The following is a 17,381-nucleotide window of genomic DNA, read 5'->3' as shown; positions in this document are numbered from 1 at the left end:
GGTCTCTGCCCAGCTCTGTCCCCAGGAAGGTGTTCAGTCTGGGTCAGGGCTCAGTCCAGATCCCACCTGAGTTGCACATGCAGCTGTTCCCCACCAGACACTGCTGTCGTTCCTCGGAGCCAAGTCTGCCAGGCCCGTGGGATTGCCGTGGCATGTGGAGACCCTCAGCAGGGCAGCCCCGACCCGATGGACAGGCCCCTCCCAGCCACTGGGCAGATGAGATGCAGTGATGGGGCCAGGTCACCCAGCTCACTGCCCAGAGCATCGCTGGCCTCCACGCGGCCCTTGTTCCTGGAGCTGGAAGAACTGCAGCTCCTCAGCTGGAGAGAGGGAGGCCTCTGAGAAGCATCGGCCCTGCCTCCCAGACGGTGGGGGGGACCTGGCCACGAAGAGTTGCAGGATGCCACCCCCCCCAGCTGACACAGGACTGCCCATCCAGGAGACAGGAGAGGCTGCAGCCTCTGGTGATGGGGGGACAGGCCTCCCGACCCTCGGGGCTTCCTGGACAGCCTCTGCCCTTCTCTGCAGGATGGTGGCCTCAGGTGTGTGTGACACCACCTCCCTTGCGTGCCTGGGGCCAGCACCAGCACGAGGAAATGGGGATACTGGCCGATTCACACCAGGCCCCACCCTCCACACCCAGAGTGCCCTGAACATTCGCTTACAGCCAGTTTGCACACCCCCAAGGATGAGCAGCTCACTTAGCCCAGCCCAGCCTGGGGAGACACTCATCCCGAGCTAGAATGTGTTGGAAACATCCCTCCTTGGTCCTTCACCCCGAGTCTGGGATTTTTGCAGGAGTGCTCACGGGTCCTCCCTGACTTCTGGAGGCCCCAGCTCCTACACCAGTACCCCCCACCCCCACCCCCCACCCCCTCAGCTGCAAAGGAAGGTATGAGACAGGCGCAGGGGCTGGCAGGGCTCCATGAAGCCAGCTCATGGGAAGGACCAGCCCCCAGCCCCTGGCGTTCCAGACAGGCCAAGACGCAGTCCTGGACCTTCCTCCTCTTTATTTCTTTCCTGCCACAGCAAGGTAAGGGTGGGGGCCGTGGGCACGGCCACAGGTGGGCTTTATTCATCTTCCACAGTGAAGGTGAAGGGGTTCAGCTTGTAGCCAGTGCCTGAGTAGAACTTGTTCTGGAACTCCACCCTGGGGTGAGAAGGGAGAACTGGTGAGGGGAGGGCCCTCCACCCCTGCCCCTGCTGCCCGGGCCAGCCGGGGGGGCAGCTCACCAGTGCAGCCTCAGCGCGTGTAAGAAGGCTGAGAGCCCCTCCATCACCAGCAGGATGGCCACGGTGAGGACGGCGAAGGCGGCAAAGACGGGGACCAGCACCACGGCCATCACGCCCATCTCTCGGCCCAGGCGCAGGCCCACACGCATCACCATGGCCCACAGGACCTCCGATAGCTCTGTGGATGAAGCAGGCGCAGTGGAGACCAGGGGCCGGGCTGCCCACCAGCCCCCAGGGGAAGCCTGAAGTCCCTCTTCCTGCGAGACCTACGGGGGCCTCCTCTGATGGCCCCACTTGACAGGATCCTGAGGCCCAGAGAAGTGACCCCCCCAGGCCACCCAGCAAGCAGCTTTGGGGGTGGGGGTGCGGAGCCAGGACTTGCCAGTGGCCGGGTCACTCACGGGCATGGGCCAGGCTCAGGGCCCAGAGGCGCAGGTAGGAGGCGGTGTTGGAGATGCAGCCCAGGCAGAACTCGATGGTGTGGATGGCCTGGTGCATGAACACCTCGGAGAGAACAAACTGGGGGGTGCAGTGGGCAGCAGTGAGGGGCAAGCCGGGCCTGCCCCCGCCCCCACTCAGAAGGGCACCACACCCACCTTGGCCTCCTCTTGATCCCCCGAGCACCCTGCCTTCTCCTCATCAGAGCCCCAGCCAGACGTAGGTGCATCGGGCGGGTCCAGAAGCCCGGTCTTCTCCTCATCCTGGGGGGGCGGGGGGAAGGGCGGGGGCATCAGCAGGCCCAGCCCCAGATCCCGCCCACACCTCCCCATACCGTCCATGCACAGGCGCCGGGGAGCCCGCGAGGGAGGGAGTGAGGGAGGCGTATCTCAGCCTGGCAGTGGCCCCCCCTCCCCAGCAGTCCCCTCCCACGTGCCCCCCTCCCGCCTCTACCGGCTGTGGGCCAGCATGCCGTCTCCTTCTCCGGTGCTGCCAGCGCAGAAACAAGGGTGTGCCAAGCAGCAGGATGGGCACCGTGGCCAGGGCCAGCACCACCAGGGTGGCCTGCACCACCTCCTGCAGGGGATGGCGCTTGAGTCAGTGCCCCCTGCGAGCCCCACACCCGGCCGGGGCCACACGACTCACAGGGCCCAGGGAGCCCACCGTCTGCTTTTCCCGCAGCACCCCTTGCTAAGCAGGGACATCACTGCTCCCTAAGGAATCCTCAGAGAGAAGGGCCACAGGCTTCCGGCACCCACTGCGCCCCCCCCACCCCTGGAGCCTCACACTGCCCCTGGACCCCCCTGTGTCAAGGCCTCGGGCCTGCATCCTTGGTTCCCAGATGAGGACCCTGCAGCTCCGAGGTGTCCAGTGGCCACAGGGCCCCAGGAGGGGTGTGAGCCCGCCCCGTGCCCCCGGCCCAGCCCACCTGCCCAGGAAACAGCAGCCGGTTGGTGGGGCTGCTGGAGAAGAGGAACATGTTGATGAAATGGATGAGGATGCTGGGGGCTGAGGCGGCACCGGCCACCGAGACTCGAAGCCACTTGTAAACGACCAGGAAGACCAGGTAGCCAAACAGGCCCAGCAGGAAGACCAGCTCAGGCAGGGTCTCCAGCAGCAGCCGGTGCCGCTGGCCAAAGTGCCTGGGGCAGGAGGAGGGCCGGTGAGCGGACCACCCTGGCCCTGCCAGCCCCCAACCCCCGCCCCGGGAGCCTGCGCCCTCACACATGGTTGAAGACTCCCAGGACCACCCCGAAGGCCATGTGGGTGACCCCCAGGATGACAGACATCTTCATCTTGAAGGAATTGAGGAAGCTCAGGTGATTGACAGCCAGGCTCCAGACCTAGGGTGGCAGGAAAGGTGGGTGTCACGCAGGGGGCCCCCTGTCCACATCACTCTCACCCACCTCTTTGTCCCCTTCGGGGCCTCAGCACAATCTGTCACCTGCCCTCCCATGAAGGGCAGCAGAGGGGACTGGTTAAGAGCACAGACAACCCGGTCCCAACCCCAGCTCTTTCTAACGGGGTGACCTTGGGCACATGGTCCCGTGTGTCTTAGCTTCCTCATCTATAAAATGGGAGCTCTTCGTGAAGCCGTCAGGAGGATGAAATATAGTCATTGTACATAAAGGGCTCAGAACAGTACCCGGCACAGAGGGGGCTCCATAGCGACCAAGTGCTCCCGTCACCGCAACATGCCTCTCTGCTCTGGGGAGTGGCTGCAAGGGGGGCCCTCATCTATCTGGGGCCCTGTGCCTCCTGCATCAAAACCAGGCTGCCCTCCCGCCTGCCTGCAGCACCCACGGCCAGCGGCCAGGACTCACAGGGTCGATGCCAAAGGGGTAGGGTCCCAGGAAGACACCAGTGACATTGGGGTCCAGTGCAAGCAGCGGGTGCTCGGCCAGGAATGCGTCGCTGTGGGAAGAGCAGGCAGGGTGTTCAGGGAGGCAGGGACCAGGAGCGGTGGGGACCTGGGGGCCAGCGGGGCAGGCAGGCAGGCAGACCTCACCTCCAGCCGGACTGGTTGGCCATGGCCGCCACGCTCCAGCCCGAGGGGAAGATGGCGGTGGCACGGCTGAAGCACTCATTGTAGATGAAGCCAGTGTAGATGGAGAACAGGCCCATGAGCAGAAGCAGGTAGCGGCCGCCGAAGAAGGTGCGCCAGATCTGGGGGTGGGGGCTGTGAGGGACTGGCTGGGCCCACCTACCCCACCTGCCCGGCCACCACATGCCCTCACCTCGTTCTGCGCCATCTTCACACCCGGCCGGTCCTCAGCGAGCACCATGGCCAGGGCGAAGAGGAACATGAGCAGCCCGTGGCCCACGTCGCCAAACATCACGGCGAAGAGGAAGGGGAAGGTGATGATGGTGTAGGGCGCTGCGGGAGAGAGGTCCCATGGTCAGCCAGGACCCCACGGAGAAAGGCACATCTCTGTACAAGCTGCCACGGAGGCCCCGAGCCCAGACTCTGGGATGGCACCCAATTCACACTTCTTAAAAAACACAGTGTGGCCAGACAGAACACGTCTGCAGGCTCGTGTTGGCCCACGGCCTGCTGGCTGGCTGCCAAAGCCTGACGATCACCTTCCCAGTGCTGCTCTGAGTCTGCACCGTGATCCCCATTCTACAGGTGAGAAAACTGAGGCTCCGAGAAGCCAAGCAACTTATCAAGGTAGGCAAGTTGGACCTCAAACCCGGACCATTCCTACTGCAGAGCCGCTGCCCCTCGTGCAACCCTGTGCCAGCCCTGTTGTGAGCGTCACAAGGCAGGGGGCGGGTTGCTGGGATAAACACAAAGCACTGGGCCCCGACAGCAGTGGAGTGACAGGGAGTGCACCTCGACTTCAGAGGGCAGGACAGGTCCAGTGTGGATACCGCCTTCCCAGACTTCCACCAAGGTGGGGCTGTGGGGTGCCAGGGCTCTCACCGGGGTTGACCTCCTGGTAGCGGCCCACGCCATAGGCATCCACGATGCCCTGGAAGCTGGCCGTGAAGCGGGTGGTGCGGATGAGCGTGGGGGGCATGTCCCGGCAGGGGATGCGGTGAACCACAGCACTCACACCTTCCTCACTCTGGGGCGCCCAGCAGGCAGGCCGGCAGACAGACAGACAGACAGGCAGGCAGATGAGACTGATGGCGGGACCCTCAGGGATCCTTGGATTCCCCCAGCCAGGCCCAGGTGGAGACGTGGAGCACAGCGGGGGCTCACTGGACAGGCGCTTGGGACCTGGGGCAGCCCCTCCCCTCTCTGTGAAGTAGGACCACCAGTCCCACCTGCCCCCATTCAGGGGGATTTAGGGAGAGCCAGAGGTCAGCGGGACCACAGTCGCTTGGGAAATAGAAGCATGCTACTGCTCATCCAGGTGGCCCAGGAGGGAGCCCCATTGGCAATTTTGAGCACCCACTAGGCACAGGCAGCCTGTGGTGTATTCACACTACAGCGATCCCTGGTTGCAGGGTCATTGCACCCATTTTACAGAGGAGGAGCCTGAGGCGCCCTCCAGTCAGCCCAAGGTCACAGGACCAGTGGCTGCAGAGCCTGGATTTGAACCCCGTTTCTCACTCAACGCCCAGTATAGCCACCAGGGTGTGACAGTCCACCCCAGAAGCTCTGGGAAGTCAGGGGGTGGGCTTGCTGGACCAGAGCCATCAGGGTGGACTCCCCGGGGGAAGGGAAGCCCTAGCAAAGCAATGGGAAATTTGTTATGAGGCAGAAACAGGCCGTGGCCTGGCAGCAGGGGGTACGGGGACCCCCACCAGGCTCACCGAGCTTTCCTGCAGCGCCTGCTGCAAGGTGGGCAGGTCGCGCGTGGCACACCAGGCCTCGGCAATGAGGCACTTGTGTGTGGCGCTCACGCTGCACTGGTTGAGGACCAGGTATACAGCCTTCATCTTGCGCATCTGCACCTGCCAGGGAGGCAGCAGCCGCTGCACCCGGCTCAGCACCTGGCTCAGGAAGCGCTCCGTCTCCCCCAGGACCTGAGGCCAGAGCAGGGTGGGGTTAGGAGGCACAGGGTTGGGGGCAGGGCAGGGGGAGGGTTGGCAGGTCGTGGGCACCCACCTCCTGCAGCTCAAGGCTCTGCTGCTGCAGCTGCTGCAGGACCCCACGGCGGGCATCATCCTGCTCGGGGAATGGGAAGACGTGGCAGTGGAAGCTGGCAGGGGAGGAGGCGACATGAGGTGAGCCACGGGTTCCAGATGAGTCTGGAAGGAGCTCACGGGGCAGCGCAGGGGACAGGGCGGGCTCAGTGGAGGGGACATGCAGGGGCCCGGGCACAAGGGCAGCAGGTAGCCGGCCTCCCAGGGGGCTCACCAGTCAGTGATTTTGCGAATCTTCTGACCGATCTGCTCGCCCCAGTAAGAGATGAGGAAAGTCATCCACGTCGCAGGCTCGCCCTGACGGAGTGAGGCCCGGTTTACCTTGGCGTCCTGGCTCCCACCAGCATGCACCCCAGCCTGGGTCCCCCCAGCCCAATCACTGCTCACTGTCACAGGGTCCTCCAGTGGCTGCTCCGCCTCCCTGAAGCTGGCGATTAGGAAGCCGCGACATGCCCTCCAGAGCAGGCGCTCCAGGGCGGCAGCCTTGTGGGGTTCCACAGCACCTGCCACGAAGCTGCGGGGCCAGGCAGGGCTGGGGGGGGCTGGTCCTACCTCCTCCAACCTCGCCCCGCCAGACCACTCCACAGCCCCGCCCTGCCCAGGGTGGTCAACCAGGCACACTGGCCCTGTCCCCAGGAACAAGGCAGGAGCCCACCATGCAGGGCCAGAGAGGGGAAACCCCCGTGAGCAAGGAAAATTCCAGGCCTGGGAGCACTGGACAAGGAGTCCGAGCCAGGCCTGGCGCCGGTGCTCAGGGCCCCTGTGGCTGATGAGAAAGAGCATGAAGCTGCCCCTCACTTACTTGACCCTGAGGTCCTGGTGAGGGTCCCCCAGGGACTGGAGTAGGGGGCTACTTTCCGAGGGCCCATCTGTGTAGGTGGCTGCCACCTAGGAGTCGAGAGGCACCGTGAACCCCAGCCCAAATGGGGCCCGGTACCCACCCCTTCCCTGTGCGCCCTGCCCAGGCTGGTGCTAACCGGGGGGCCGTGGCCCTGGCTTAGCACAGCCGCGTGGAGCTGCAGCTCATGCAACTGGGCCCGCAGGGCCTGCTGGTTGCCCCTCACGTCCCGGAGCTCCTGTGCCAGGCGATCCGTCTCCTCCTGAATGCGCAGCAGGTTGCGGGGTGGGGGCGCTGGCAGCACCCCCTCCGGCAGGGGCAGTACCAGCCCAGCCCGCCGAACCTCCTCCTGCAGGAAGGCTGGGTGCAGAGGGATGGGTGTCAGTGGAGGCCACTCAGGGGCCACCACCAGCTAATGGGCACTGTTAGCCAAGGGCTGGCCACTGTCTAGGGGACCCCAAATGCCACCTCAAACTCCAGTGGCCCCTAGCTAACTGATTCACTAAGTCCCAGATCCTCAGATAAACTCCAGGCAAAACCTCCATCCCCACAGATCTGCCCTCTCTGCCTTCATTCCCTTGGCCCCTGCGCAGCTCAGAGCCCGGGGCCCACAGAGCTCATCCCAGCAGGCCAGCCCCCGCATGGCAGGCCATGGAACGAGAGCTTACATGGAGGCCCACACGGTGCCTGCCTGATCACTTTATTGATAAGCTATCAAACCATTACACAGGTGTGCTTGATTCTCCCACCTTGCAGGCTCCTCCAGGTGCCAAGGCAGGGGTCCCCCATGCCCGTTTAAGAAGGAGCTGCTTCTTGGGGGCACCTGACCCTAAATCCTGGCCTCTGCCCACTCCGGTCCATTTACAGAAGAGGAAGCTCTGTTCATGCCTCTCTCTTGCTAAGAAACCATGGTAGCAAATTTCCAGACCCTCGCCCCGTATTCAAGGCCTCTTCCAAGCCAGCTCTGGCCTCGGTTCTCTGCTCAGCTCACCCAAGGCTGCCCTGTTCCCAAGAACACTGCACAGATCCCAGCTGCCCTGCTCTGGCTCTGCAGGCCCTAGCCTGGACCTCCTTTCTCTGCCTTCTACCTGGGTGACCAGGACGCTCCCTTTCAGACCAAGCTCGACCAGCGCCTCCTCCAGGGAGCCTGCCTGGGATGTAGCCCTGGAACCAACTCACTGAAGGTCTTCTCCAGCTCCTCACAGCGCCGAACATCCAACACAAAGCGTCTCTGGAAGGCGCTTACCGAGGCGTTGAGCTGTGATTGCCATGTGGAGGGGTCAGTTTCTGGGGACGGAGTCAGGGAGGTCCCCACCCCCGGGCCCAGGCCAGGCTCTCCTCAGGCTGTAGCTGCATCCCCAAAAAGGTGCTAAGCACACCGTGAACGTCCAGATGCCCAGCTGGAGACAGACCAGACCCCACAGCCACTGAGGAGGGCATCCAGCTCGGCCACCAAAGGACAAGGTCCCCTCCCACACGCGTCCCAGCCCCTCTCACATCTCTGAATTCCACGAGACCCAGCTCGCCCAGCTGGCTCACACAGGGGTAGGCAGCAGCCGTGGGCAAGAAGAGCTGAACCAGTGCCACCTCCTCACTCCGGAACATGGAGCCCATGGTCCTGTGGGGCGGGCAGGAGGTGGGGGCTCAGTCAGGGGCAAGCCACAATTGCTGACAGGCTAGGAATTCAGTACCCGTCAGCTCACATGATCCTGGAAGGTGCTGCTTCCACCCCCATCTGACAGACGGAGAAACAGGCCCAGGAAGCTGGAAGATGTGCTGAGATAACACGGGAAACAAGGAACCTGGCATAGCCGATGCCACAATCTGACTCAAAGCCCGAGGTCAAGCTCTTCCTGGCTGACTCTGGCCCTGCTCCTCACCCGTGATGGCTCCTGGTGACACTGGCCCTCCTCTGTGACCTGCCACTGCCCTGCATCCTACTCATCCTTGGGACCCCAGGCCAAGGGTCACTCTAGCAGCGGGCCTCCTGGCCATGAGCCCTGTCTTTCTACCCCAGGGAGTGTCTTTGACAAGACACCCAGGCTGAGGTTGGGCCTGTCCCCACAGGCAGCTGGAGCCCTGCTCCCTCCCTGCGGGGTCTGTGTGCGCTGAGGGGCTGAGGGTGGTGGGGATCTCCACTGTGTCCCCAGGGGCCCAGTGAGGGCACAGAGGCCTGCTGGGAACACTGATGAACGGGGGATCTTCTCCTGAGGCCTGGGCTGCCTGACGGCGGCTGTTGTGGATAGGGGTGGGAGCAGACTTCCAGATGTCGAAATTATTGAAAGTGAAACTGTGGAAACTGCAAAATGGGCCGGAAGGGCCTGGCGGGGCCTTGCTCAAACACCGGCAGGGGGAGGGCCAGGGTGGCCTCCAATGGGACCTGCGGATGCCCAGCCCACAAGCCAGGGCTCTGTGACCGCTGCTCTCAGGGCCGGGGCCAGCTACTTCCTGTCTGTGGGACTCAGTTTCTTTAGCTCTCAAACTGGAGGGAAGAGGAGACAGGCATGGGTTAGGGTCCCACTGAGAGGGTGAAGGTTTGGCGCCAGAGTGCCCCACCCACTGTCTGGGCTGACTGGGGCCTGTGCGGCTGGTCACTTCCTCCCCGGGGGCCTGGTTTACTTAAGTCAAAAAAGGGAATGCAGCCCTGTCCCCAGCCCCGGAGAGGAGAGAATGCCTGCCGAAGGAAACAGCCCGAGGCTGCAGAAGGGCTGGGCCCTGGACTAGGAAAGGTGGGTAGGAGGCGCTGGCTTCCATTCCCAGAGGCTCAGGGACCAGGGCTTGGAGCTCTGCCCAAGCTGTGATTGGCTGTGTGACCCTGGGGGAGTCTCTTGCCCTCTCAGGGCCTCCACTTCCTCTTTGGGTAAATGGGACTTAACCACCCCCAGCAGAGACAGGACCCAGGTAGGGAGGTGACAAAAACAACTAGAGCCCCCATGTGATCCCTTCACCCATGCTCCCTCATTTAGGAGGGTCAGCCATGCTGGAGGGAGAGGGCACTGTAGCCCTGCTTTATAGGTGGGTTAACTGAGACTTGGAGAGGCAAGGTCCAAGATCAGAGTCTGCAAGCGGCCAGGTCAGACGGGAGCCAGGCCTGGGGCTACTGGTTTGGAAGTCCCAGTGCCCAATAGGTGCTCAGGGGAGGGCCCAATATGTGTTCTCTGCCCTGGACACCCCAAAAGGTTGGGCTGGCCAAATGGGGGGTTGTAGGAAGCCAGGTCTGGGGACCCGACCCAGAGAGTGAAGCAGCTGTGGCAAATGCAGCCTGGTGGCCTTGACTTACAGGGCTCTCGGGCCTGGGCACTTCCCTGTGGTGGGCACGAGTGTGTAGGGACCTGGCCAGACCCCTCCCCTGGCGCACACCCTACCATTCATCCTCCCTGGCCCCTTCCTGAACCAGAGGTCACCCCAGTCCCATTTAAGGAGCAAATGAAGGTGCCCCAGTCCTGTGGCCTTCAGAGTCCAGCCCACTTCTCGCTCTGTGCCCCTCTGCTCCTCGTCCTTCGGGAGGCTGGAGGCTAAGGCCGGCTCCTCAAACAACCCACAGGTCTCTCCTCTGTGCCCCTGGCTCGCGATGACCTGGGCTGAGGAGAGGGTCTGCCACCTCCTCCATTCCGGACTGGTAGGCTCTGGAGTCAGAAAGACCCCACTTGCCTCTAGCTCTGCCTCTTCCTACTTGGGTGGGCCGCAGTTTCCTCATCTGTAGAATGGGTCCCTCCTTCGGGGGAAGGCGCCACAGAGAGAAGCTCTGAGCACACCAGGCCTGGCAGAGTTGGCCTCAGTAGTTGCCAGTGGCTGTTCACACCCCATCCTTCTTTTCCTCCTCCTCCTCCTCCTAGTCTCCGTGGCCCCCAGCAAGGCCTGACACCCGGTGGAGGCACTCACCCCCAGGTCGGCCGCACGAGGCGCGGCTCAGCTCTGTGCTCCGGGCTCTGAGATTCCTGCCGCGGTGCCCACGCAACTCACTTTCCCTGCCGGGCGGGGCCGAGAGGCGGGGCGGGGTCAGTGAAGCCCCGCCCCGCCCCGAGTCCCTGGAACCGCCGGGAGGGAGACCGCGCCGAAACTGGGGCTTCGCGCCGGCTGCGCTTCCTCGCGGAGCTTGGGAGACCATTCGGGCGTCGGGGTGAGGAGGCCTGGGGAGCAGAAGCACTGACCAACGCAAACTGCGCACGTCTACACGGCGGGGCTGGGAGGAGGCGCCCCAGCTCGAGGGCTAGTGAATGGGACCCCCACCACCTAGAGGGCTGGCTCCCTGGGCCTATGGCTGATGGGACCCAGGCCTGGGTCCAAGACCCGCATGGGGTCCAAGACCAGCACTGTCTCCCACCTTTGGGACCCACAGCCCCTTAACAGGCAACCGCAGTTACACTGGGTTCTCTGCCTTCCTGCCTCTGACCACCCAGGGTAGAGGCCTGGCTGGGCTCCAGGCCATGCTCTGTGCCCTTGGGTGGATGGCTGCCCCTCTCTGGGCCTCTTTCCTTAGTGACAGCGGGACACTGAGGGCCAGGTAATGGTTGCATTGTTCCACTCAGCTCCCGCCCAACACCCCCCCCACCACACACACACACACACACACACACACACACACACACACGCAGCAGGTGCTGAGCAATGAATGCTGCTTACGTTGCTCCACCTGTCGCTGGGGTGTCCTAGTGACCTTGCTTCAATTTAGTCGTGTCCCAGCACCCCTGAATTGGGGCTCTCAGCTGTCCAGCTGCCTGCACTCTAGACAGGCCAGGACCATACCCACTGGAGACTAGAGCACCCACCAGCTCTGGTGATTCTTGAACCCCACACTGCAAGGGGTGAGCAAATGGAGCCCCCGAGCTGGGACTGTACACGGAGTCGCAGCCAAGGTCAGCATCCAAGAAAAGGGGGGACGTGTTCTGGAACATCATGGGGCTGTTTTCAGAGGGGACCCTTGACACACCAAACACCAGCGGAGAGGCGTGGGGTTCTCAGGTCAATACCACCAGGGACAGGGGAAACTGGTCTCTGCCGTTTTACGAAAGGGCGTTAAGAGCTGCACTCCTGATGCAGATACCTTATGGGTCAGTAAGGGACTCACACCAGGAGCTGGATATAGTCTGACCCGTTTAATTAAAAGTATTCTAGTTATCTGTGCACCAATATAGTCTCCATGCCAATCACCTAATGCTGATTCGGAAAAGCGAAGAGGTGATTTGGGACTTTTCTCTCTTGTAACTGTTTTTGCAGTGCTCCCGCCTCCCACAGCCACTAAGACTAGCAGTGGGCTGGACTCGTGGCCACTTCCTGGGCTTCCTTTCAGGGTTCCTTTCAGGTCCTGCACTTAGTTCTCACTTCGGTGCCCTGCTCCTCGGGCTGTGGGGCCTCAAAGCCTTAGCCAGTGGTGGGGCCCAGACTGGCCCAGGTGTCAGCAGTGATCTGAGAAAAAGGCGCCCTGGGAATGAGCTGGGGAAAAGGCTGCATTTCTTTGCTGCAGGCCGTCTCAGAGCCTTGACTGTGCTAACATGCAGTCTGTCCCAGAGTGGACAGGACACTGGTGGCATTTCTCACACTTAATGGTCCACAGCACACCCTCCCCCTTCTTTCCAAGAAGCATCTTGCGAGATTAGTTGTTTAGTAAGAAATACTTTTGGAAATGATGGCGAGGGGGACTGAGAGCTCTCAGGCCAGAGTTAGCTTTTTCATTGGATATAGGCTGTGTAATCCTGAGCAAGTCACTTCACATCTCTGAGCCAGTTTCCCCACTGCTGAGAACGTACTGAAATCCTTTCACAGTGCTTGGCACCAAGTACAAGGCACAGTGCTTGGCACCAAGTACATTTTTGGCTATTCCAATGGCACTGGGCTTGTGTGTTGCTCCAGAGGGAACCACACCACTGCTGGGACTGCAAAATAGGAAGTCCTGAGCAGTAGCCAAGTCAGTAGCCTGGTCTGGGAACTTGGGGAGGAAAGGGGATGTGGCTAGATATAAGGCAAGGCCAGCTCAGGGGCAGCAGGGCCTGTGTCACCACCTCGTGACTGTCACCCCCCCCCCCCCAGCAGGATTCCCCCTGCCCTTCAACAAGCATGATCTAGCCTTTCTGAGTTTCTGCCACCTGACATACTTCTGCCTGGCCTAGGGAACTCTGTGTCCTTAGTTCTGGGTGGCCCTCAGGGGAGGGCAGGCACAGACCCCAGCCGTGGACACCCAGGATTATGGGTGTCCTGCTGAGCCCTGGGGAATATGCCTGGCCAACAGGGCTACTATGAGCTAGGATCTAGTCTTGGGCAGGGCCTGCTGGGACCCAGAGTGCCACAGGAAGGCTGGGCCAGCTCAGCTGGGCCCACTGAGGGACGTGGTCCAGTGGAGGAATCCACAGGCGAAGGTCAGGTTGGGCCAGCCCAGCCTGGACAGCCGGATTCATGACAGAGGCAGTGGGAGGGGTCAGAGCTTCTTTATTGGGCACCAGGGGCTACGGCCGAAGCAGGCAGGGCGTCACCGATAGAGATAGTCAGCCTGGATGTTGGCGGCGATCTCAGCCTCCCACTTGTCTCCATTGTTCAGCAGCTTCTCCTTGTTGTACAGCAGCTCCTCGTGCGTCTCCGTGGAGAACTCAAAGTTGGGGCCCTGCAGGTAGGGGTGCAGGCACAGCCATGTCAGGCCCGTCCAAGGAGCCTCTGCCCCCGCCTCCTCCACCCCAAAGCCTGCTCACCTCGACGATGGCGTCCACGGGGCAGGCCTCCTGGCAGAAGCCGCAGTAGATGCACTTGGTCATGTCAATGTCATAGCGGGTGGTCCGGCGGCTGCCGTCAGCCCGAGGCTCAGCCTCGATGGTGATGGCCTGGAGAGTGGCACAGGGTACTGCTGCCAGCCACCATGCTGGGCTCCGGGGACAGGGTCCGGTCCTCACTGCTCATTCCCGCCCCCGGGGCTGCACACACCCACCCCCCTCTGGGGGGCTCATCCCCCCGGGCCTGCAGAGCGGACCCTCTGTCACCTACTTTCAGCCCAGATACACCTTTCTTGACTCCTCCCCCAACAGGCCACCTGTCACGTCTCTCATGTCAACCTCTTCTTAGCACCTGCCCTAGATGACATTTTTCTTGTTCGTTTGCTAACTGGAGAACGTGAGTCTCACGAGAGGAAGGTTGTCGCCTGCTTCATTTGCTGCAGCAGCTGAAGCCCTGCGGGATGCCAGGCTGTAGTAGGTCCTGTTACTGTAGGTTAATGTTGAATAACTCTCCCACTTACTCTAGTTTTCCAATTGATGGATGAGAAAATGGAGGCTCAGAGAGGTTGAGGGGCTTTCCAAAGCCACACAGCAAGCGGGGGCAGAGCCCAGACTCGTGGGCTAGTCCTTACCTCTCAGTTCCTCGGTACAGCCTTGTACTACCTGGCAGAAGTGGTGGCTGGGAGGACCACAACTGGTAGCACCACAGCTGGGAGGACCTTCAAAGGGTTGTGGCAAAGGCCCTCACACATCCCCAGGAGTGTAATGCCCACCACTTACAGAGGGACCTTTGGCTGGTAGCCTCCTCTCTTTGTGTCTCTGTTTCCTAATCTATAAAAATGGGGATAATAACCTCTACCTCCCGGAGTCGTTGTAAAGATAAATCATGACCTTGGCAAAGTGCTTGGACGGCACTCGCTAACTGGAAACCGTCACTGTTACTATTGTTTTGGGGCTCTTCTGTGTGTTCTGGGTTGCTGGATGGACTGAAAACATCAAGGCCACAGCTGGTGGCCCAGAAGAGCTGGGAGCAGTCCAGGAGACAAGCTGGGACTGACAGGAGCTGTCCTGAGTCACAGAGACGTGGCCTTGGAGCGGCCACTGAGATGGGGTCACTGTGTGGACAGTGTGCCTGCTGGGGCGCCTGCTGGGCACGCCATGGGTCTGCCGCTATGTTTCCATACTACAGGCCCTGACTTCAGGCGATCCACGAGGGACCCTCCAACAGAACCAAACACCCGGACTCAAAGGGACAGCCACTGGGGCCGCGAGGGCCTCAGCTATGGTGTGTGCGTCTTTGGCTGTGGCCCTGCAACAGGCACACAGACAGGGCTCCTGAACTGCTACTGTGTCCAGGGAAAAGTAGAGACCCTCAAGAGGCCTGGGGTTCATGTCCCTGACCAGACCCCCAAGGGCAGGCCCCACTCATGTCACATGGTCTGTTCAGGGCTGGAAGCTTTACGCTTCTGACTCACTGACCCACTGACTCTAAGTCGGCCCAGCAACAAGGCCTCATGGTTCCCATTGGCGGGGAGAGGGGGGAAGTGGCTCAGAGAGCAAAAGGGAGTTTCCTGGAGACACACACAAGGTAAGGAGGCCAGAGTTCGGGCCCAGGGCTGCCCTGCTTCCCTCTCTGCAGCAGGCTGTGGCCTCCCTCTGCCAGTGGCAGGGGCCGGGTAGTGGTCAGTCAGGGTCAGGGACTCACCTGGGCGGGGCAGACGGCCTCGCAAAGCTTGCAGGCGATGCAGCGCTCCTCCCCAGACGGGTAACGGCGCAGTGCATGCTCTCCGCGGAAGCGTGGGCTCAGCGGGCCCTTCTCAAACGGGTAGTTGATGGTGGCTGGCTCCCGGAACAGGTAGCTCAGAGTCATGCCCAGCCCTGTGAGGAGCGCAGGCATGGTAGGTGGGCCCCCTCCTCTCTAAACATCGGGACCCACCCCCAGCCCACCTGGCCCTGCCCCCAGCTCCTACCTCGAGCGAGCTCGGTCCACAGCAGGGTCTGAGCTGCCCGGTCGGTCACTGACTTCATGTCCATCGAGGGCTCTCGCATGTTCACGTACTCTGACAAGGAGGCAGGCAGAGAGGCCATGGTAGGGGCTTCTCATTGCCTCTCCTCGTCCCCCCAGGGAATCCAGTTCAGGGAGATGAGGCCTGGCCTTCCTGCCAGGGGCAACAGCTGGGACCCAAAAGGGCTTGTTCATTCACCAAACCTTCCCCACCTTGGCTTCTGGCCCTGGCAGCCCTTGCCCAGGAGTAAAGGAGGGTGAGAAAGCTTGGGTCCTGGTGAAGCAGTATAGGCACCCAGGGCTGACACCTGCAATCTCCCTCCCGGTCCCACGCAGGGGAGCTCTGAGATCAAACTGTGTGGCCACAGAGAGGGCCCCCCACCTCCCGCAATGACAGACTCTGTTCCAGAAAATCATATTCAAAGTTGATCATCCTCCTCATTTTACAGGGATGCGGAGCCCCTGGCAGAGCCAGGCCTTCTCCTCTGCCCCTGGCAGGGCCATGAGCAGAACAGCCAGAGGCTCCAAGTGCCTTGGGACTCACTGTAGGTGGCTGCCACTGCGCTGCTGTGCAGGCTCCGCCCACTGAGATGCCCTGCAAGGAGAGGGATGATGCTGAGCAGCTGAGACCTCAGGCGGGGACACTGGGCTCCCCCAGGCCCAGAAAAGGCTCCCTTGGTCCTACCTGTGTGTGCAACCTGTGCCAGGGCCCGGAGCAGCGTGGGTAGAGTCAGGCAGCGCATCTGTGGGCATGAAAAGCAAGAGGTGTGCTGGGTCCCAGGATGGCCCTCCAGGAATTCGCAGTGCAGGAGCCCTGACCCTTGACCTCAGGGCCACTGTATCACCTTGTCCCCTACCTAACTCCATTCCTGTCAGAGGCACAGATGGCCTTCCTGTTCCCAGGAGGGCACCTGCCACCCTCCAACCTGACACTGCTCAGCTACGCAAGACTTAGGAGTACCTGTGGCTCCCAAGTTCTAGCTCATATAAGAAATCTTTAAAATCCATCCCTCCTGCCACCCATCTCTCCCCTCCAGTTCATCCTTACAAATCTGACCCAAACAACACTGCCAGCGGCCACCCGCATTTGAGAGTTCACTGTCACAGGGGCGACATGCACCGTTCTTTTGTCCTTACGAGGACCCCATGAGAGAGACACAGACGAGAAGCTGCAGCTCAATTATGTTAAGTGACTTGCCCAAAGTCATACACTAAGGAGTTGGGACCGAGAACTGAACCCAGGCCAGACCCCTCCCTCTACACCCCCAGTGCTCCCCTGCTGGAAATCCTTCCGAGGCTTAAATAACCCTCACGATCAAATTCCTTTCCCTGGCATCAAAGTCCTCCGGAACTGTCTCCCAGACTGCCAAGTGACCTTGGGTAGGTGAGGTCCCCTGGCCTGTTTTCTCAAGTGAAATGGGGGTGAGGGCTCAGGAGCACGAAAGTTCGTACATGCCTAGGGTTTAGCCCAGAGCCCCGCACTTAGCCGGAACTCAAGAGTGCCCCTCCCGTGATCTGTGACCTCTAACGGGCCCATTTCTTTTGACCACTGACTTCAGTGCCAGGCGCCTAACCCAACCTCGTCCTCGACCTGCCGCATGACCTCTGACCCCAAGGCCGCAGTGGCACATGCGCCATGAGGAGGCCGGCTTCCCGGCCCGCCCGCTACACGCTCAAGGACACAGGAACTGCGCTCCTGAGCAGGCCGAGATGAGGCCCGGGCGCAGAGCCGGCAGGGCCAACGGGGACACCACACGCGTCCCCAATGCCGCCCTACCCTGTTCCGGCCCTAGCAGGCGCGCCCCGAACACCCACCTTGAAGCGTTGCCACTCCTTCCCGGTACCGAGAGGCCTGTCCGCCAAGAGGCGGAGCCTACACGCTGGGACGCTGCCATTGGGCCGCCTGGCTTCGCCTTCTCCGCGCTGACCCTTCATGGTGTGGTCTGATTGGCCAGTGGTGCTGTGGAAAGAGGCGGATTCCAGAAACGTCTTTCTTCCGATTGGCTAGGGAAGAACAGGTGCTTGAAGTACCATAGGACGTCGCCATGTTGGATTGGAGAAGCCAATAAGA

At 61.7% G+C, this 17,381-nt stretch overlaps 2 protein-coding genes across 5 annotated transcripts; both read right to left on the bottom strand.

The window, feature by feature from the left end:
• Positions 1 to 993: 993 nt before the first annotated feature.
• On the bottom strand, positions 994 to 10,597 carry TCIRG1 (T cell immune regulator 1, ATPase H+ transporting V0 subunit a3). Its single transcript, XM_019717504.3, has 20 exons — positions 10,490 to 10,597; positions 8,105 to 8,225; positions 7,787 to 7,865; positions 6,747 to 6,967; positions 6,572 to 6,657; positions 6,157 to 6,283; positions 5,984 to 6,066; positions 5,732 to 5,825; positions 5,437 to 5,649; positions 4,598 to 4,742; positions 3,909 to 4,048; positions 3,680 to 3,837; positions 3,495 to 3,585; positions 2,896 to 3,014; positions 2,600 to 2,813; positions 2,125 to 2,247; positions 1,830 to 1,934; positions 1,635 to 1,752; positions 1,234 to 1,411; positions 994 to 1,150 (listed from the first exon to the last, which is right to left on the bottom strand). Exons 2-20 carry the CDS (start codon positions 8,219 to 8,221, stop codon positions 1,072 to 1,074), a joined length of 2,490 nt encoding a protein of 829 aa, XP_019573063.2. The 5' UTR covers positions 8,222 to 8,225; positions 10,490 to 10,597; the 3' UTR covers positions 994 to 1,071.
• A 2,416-nt stretch (positions 10,598 to 13,013) lies between these two features.
• On the bottom strand, positions 13,014 to 17,260 carry NDUFS8 (NADH:ubiquinone oxidoreductase core subunit S8). Of its 4 annotated transcripts, none has more exons than XM_019717502.3 (7): positions 17,126 to 17,260; positions 15,996 to 16,053; positions 15,855 to 15,905; positions 15,276 to 15,365; positions 15,011 to 15,183; positions 13,288 to 13,416; positions 13,014 to 13,202 (listed from the first exon to the last, which is right to left on the bottom strand). In XM_019717502.3, the coding sequence occupies exons 1-7, from the start codon at positions 17,243 to 17,245 to the stop codon at positions 13,071 to 13,073; spliced, it is 753 nt and encodes a 250-aa protein (XP_019573061.3). In that variant the 5' UTR covers positions 17,246 to 17,260; the 3' UTR covers positions 13,014 to 13,070. The 4 variants fall into 4 exon arrangements, with proteins under 4 accessions (XP_019573061.3, XP_019573062.1, XP_074192920.2 ...); XM_019717503.3 differs by having other exon boundaries at positions 16,865 to 17,128; XM_074336819.2 differs by having other exon boundaries at positions 16,890 to 17,128.
• Between the last annotated feature and the right edge of the window lie 121 nt (positions 17,261 to 17,381).

Source organism: Rhinolophus sinicus, chromosome 14 (assembly GCF_057876585.1).
Source record: "Rhinolophus sinicus isolate RSI-liver-muscle chromosome 14, RSI-T2T, whole genome shotgun sequence".
Classification (NCBI taxonomy): domain Eukaryota; kingdom Metazoa; phylum Chordata; class Mammalia; order Chiroptera; family Rhinolophidae; genus Rhinolophus; species Rhinolophus sinicus.
Note: the sequence above shows the minus strand (reverse complement) of the source record. Positions and strands in the feature narration are given on the sequence as shown.

What these genes read in the sequence shown, in the direction of transcription:
- TCIRG1 (XM_019717504.3), bottom strand. Translation starts at nt 8,221, where the DNA reads ATGGGCTCCATGTTCCGGAGTGAGGAGGTGGCACTGGTTCAGCTCTTC. An exon ending in GCCAGGGCCACGGCCCCCCG is followed by an intron (nt 6,658 to 6,746) that starts GTTAGCACCAGC and finishes CTCGACTCCTAG; the next exon opens with GTGGCAGCCACCTACACAGA. An exon ending in TGAAGATGGCGCAGAACGAG is followed by an intron (nt 3,838 to 3,908) that starts GTGAGGGCATGT and finishes CCCCACCCCCAG; the next exon opens with ATCTGGCGCACCTTCTTCGG.
- NDUFS8 (XM_019717502.3), bottom strand. Translation starts at nt 17,245, where the DNA reads ATGAAGGGTCAGCGCGGAGAAGGCGAAGCCAGGCGGCCCAATGGCAGC. An exon ending in AGGAGTGGCAACGCTTCAAG is followed by an intron (nt 16,054 to 17,125) that starts GTGGGTGTTCGG and finishes TCATGCCCACAG; the next exon opens with ATGCGCTGCCTGACTCTACC. An exon ending in GTGGACCGAGCTCGCTCGAG is followed by an intron (nt 15,184 to 15,275) that starts GTAGGAGCTGGG and finishes CGCTCCTCACAG; the next exon opens with GGCTGGGCATGACTCTGAGC.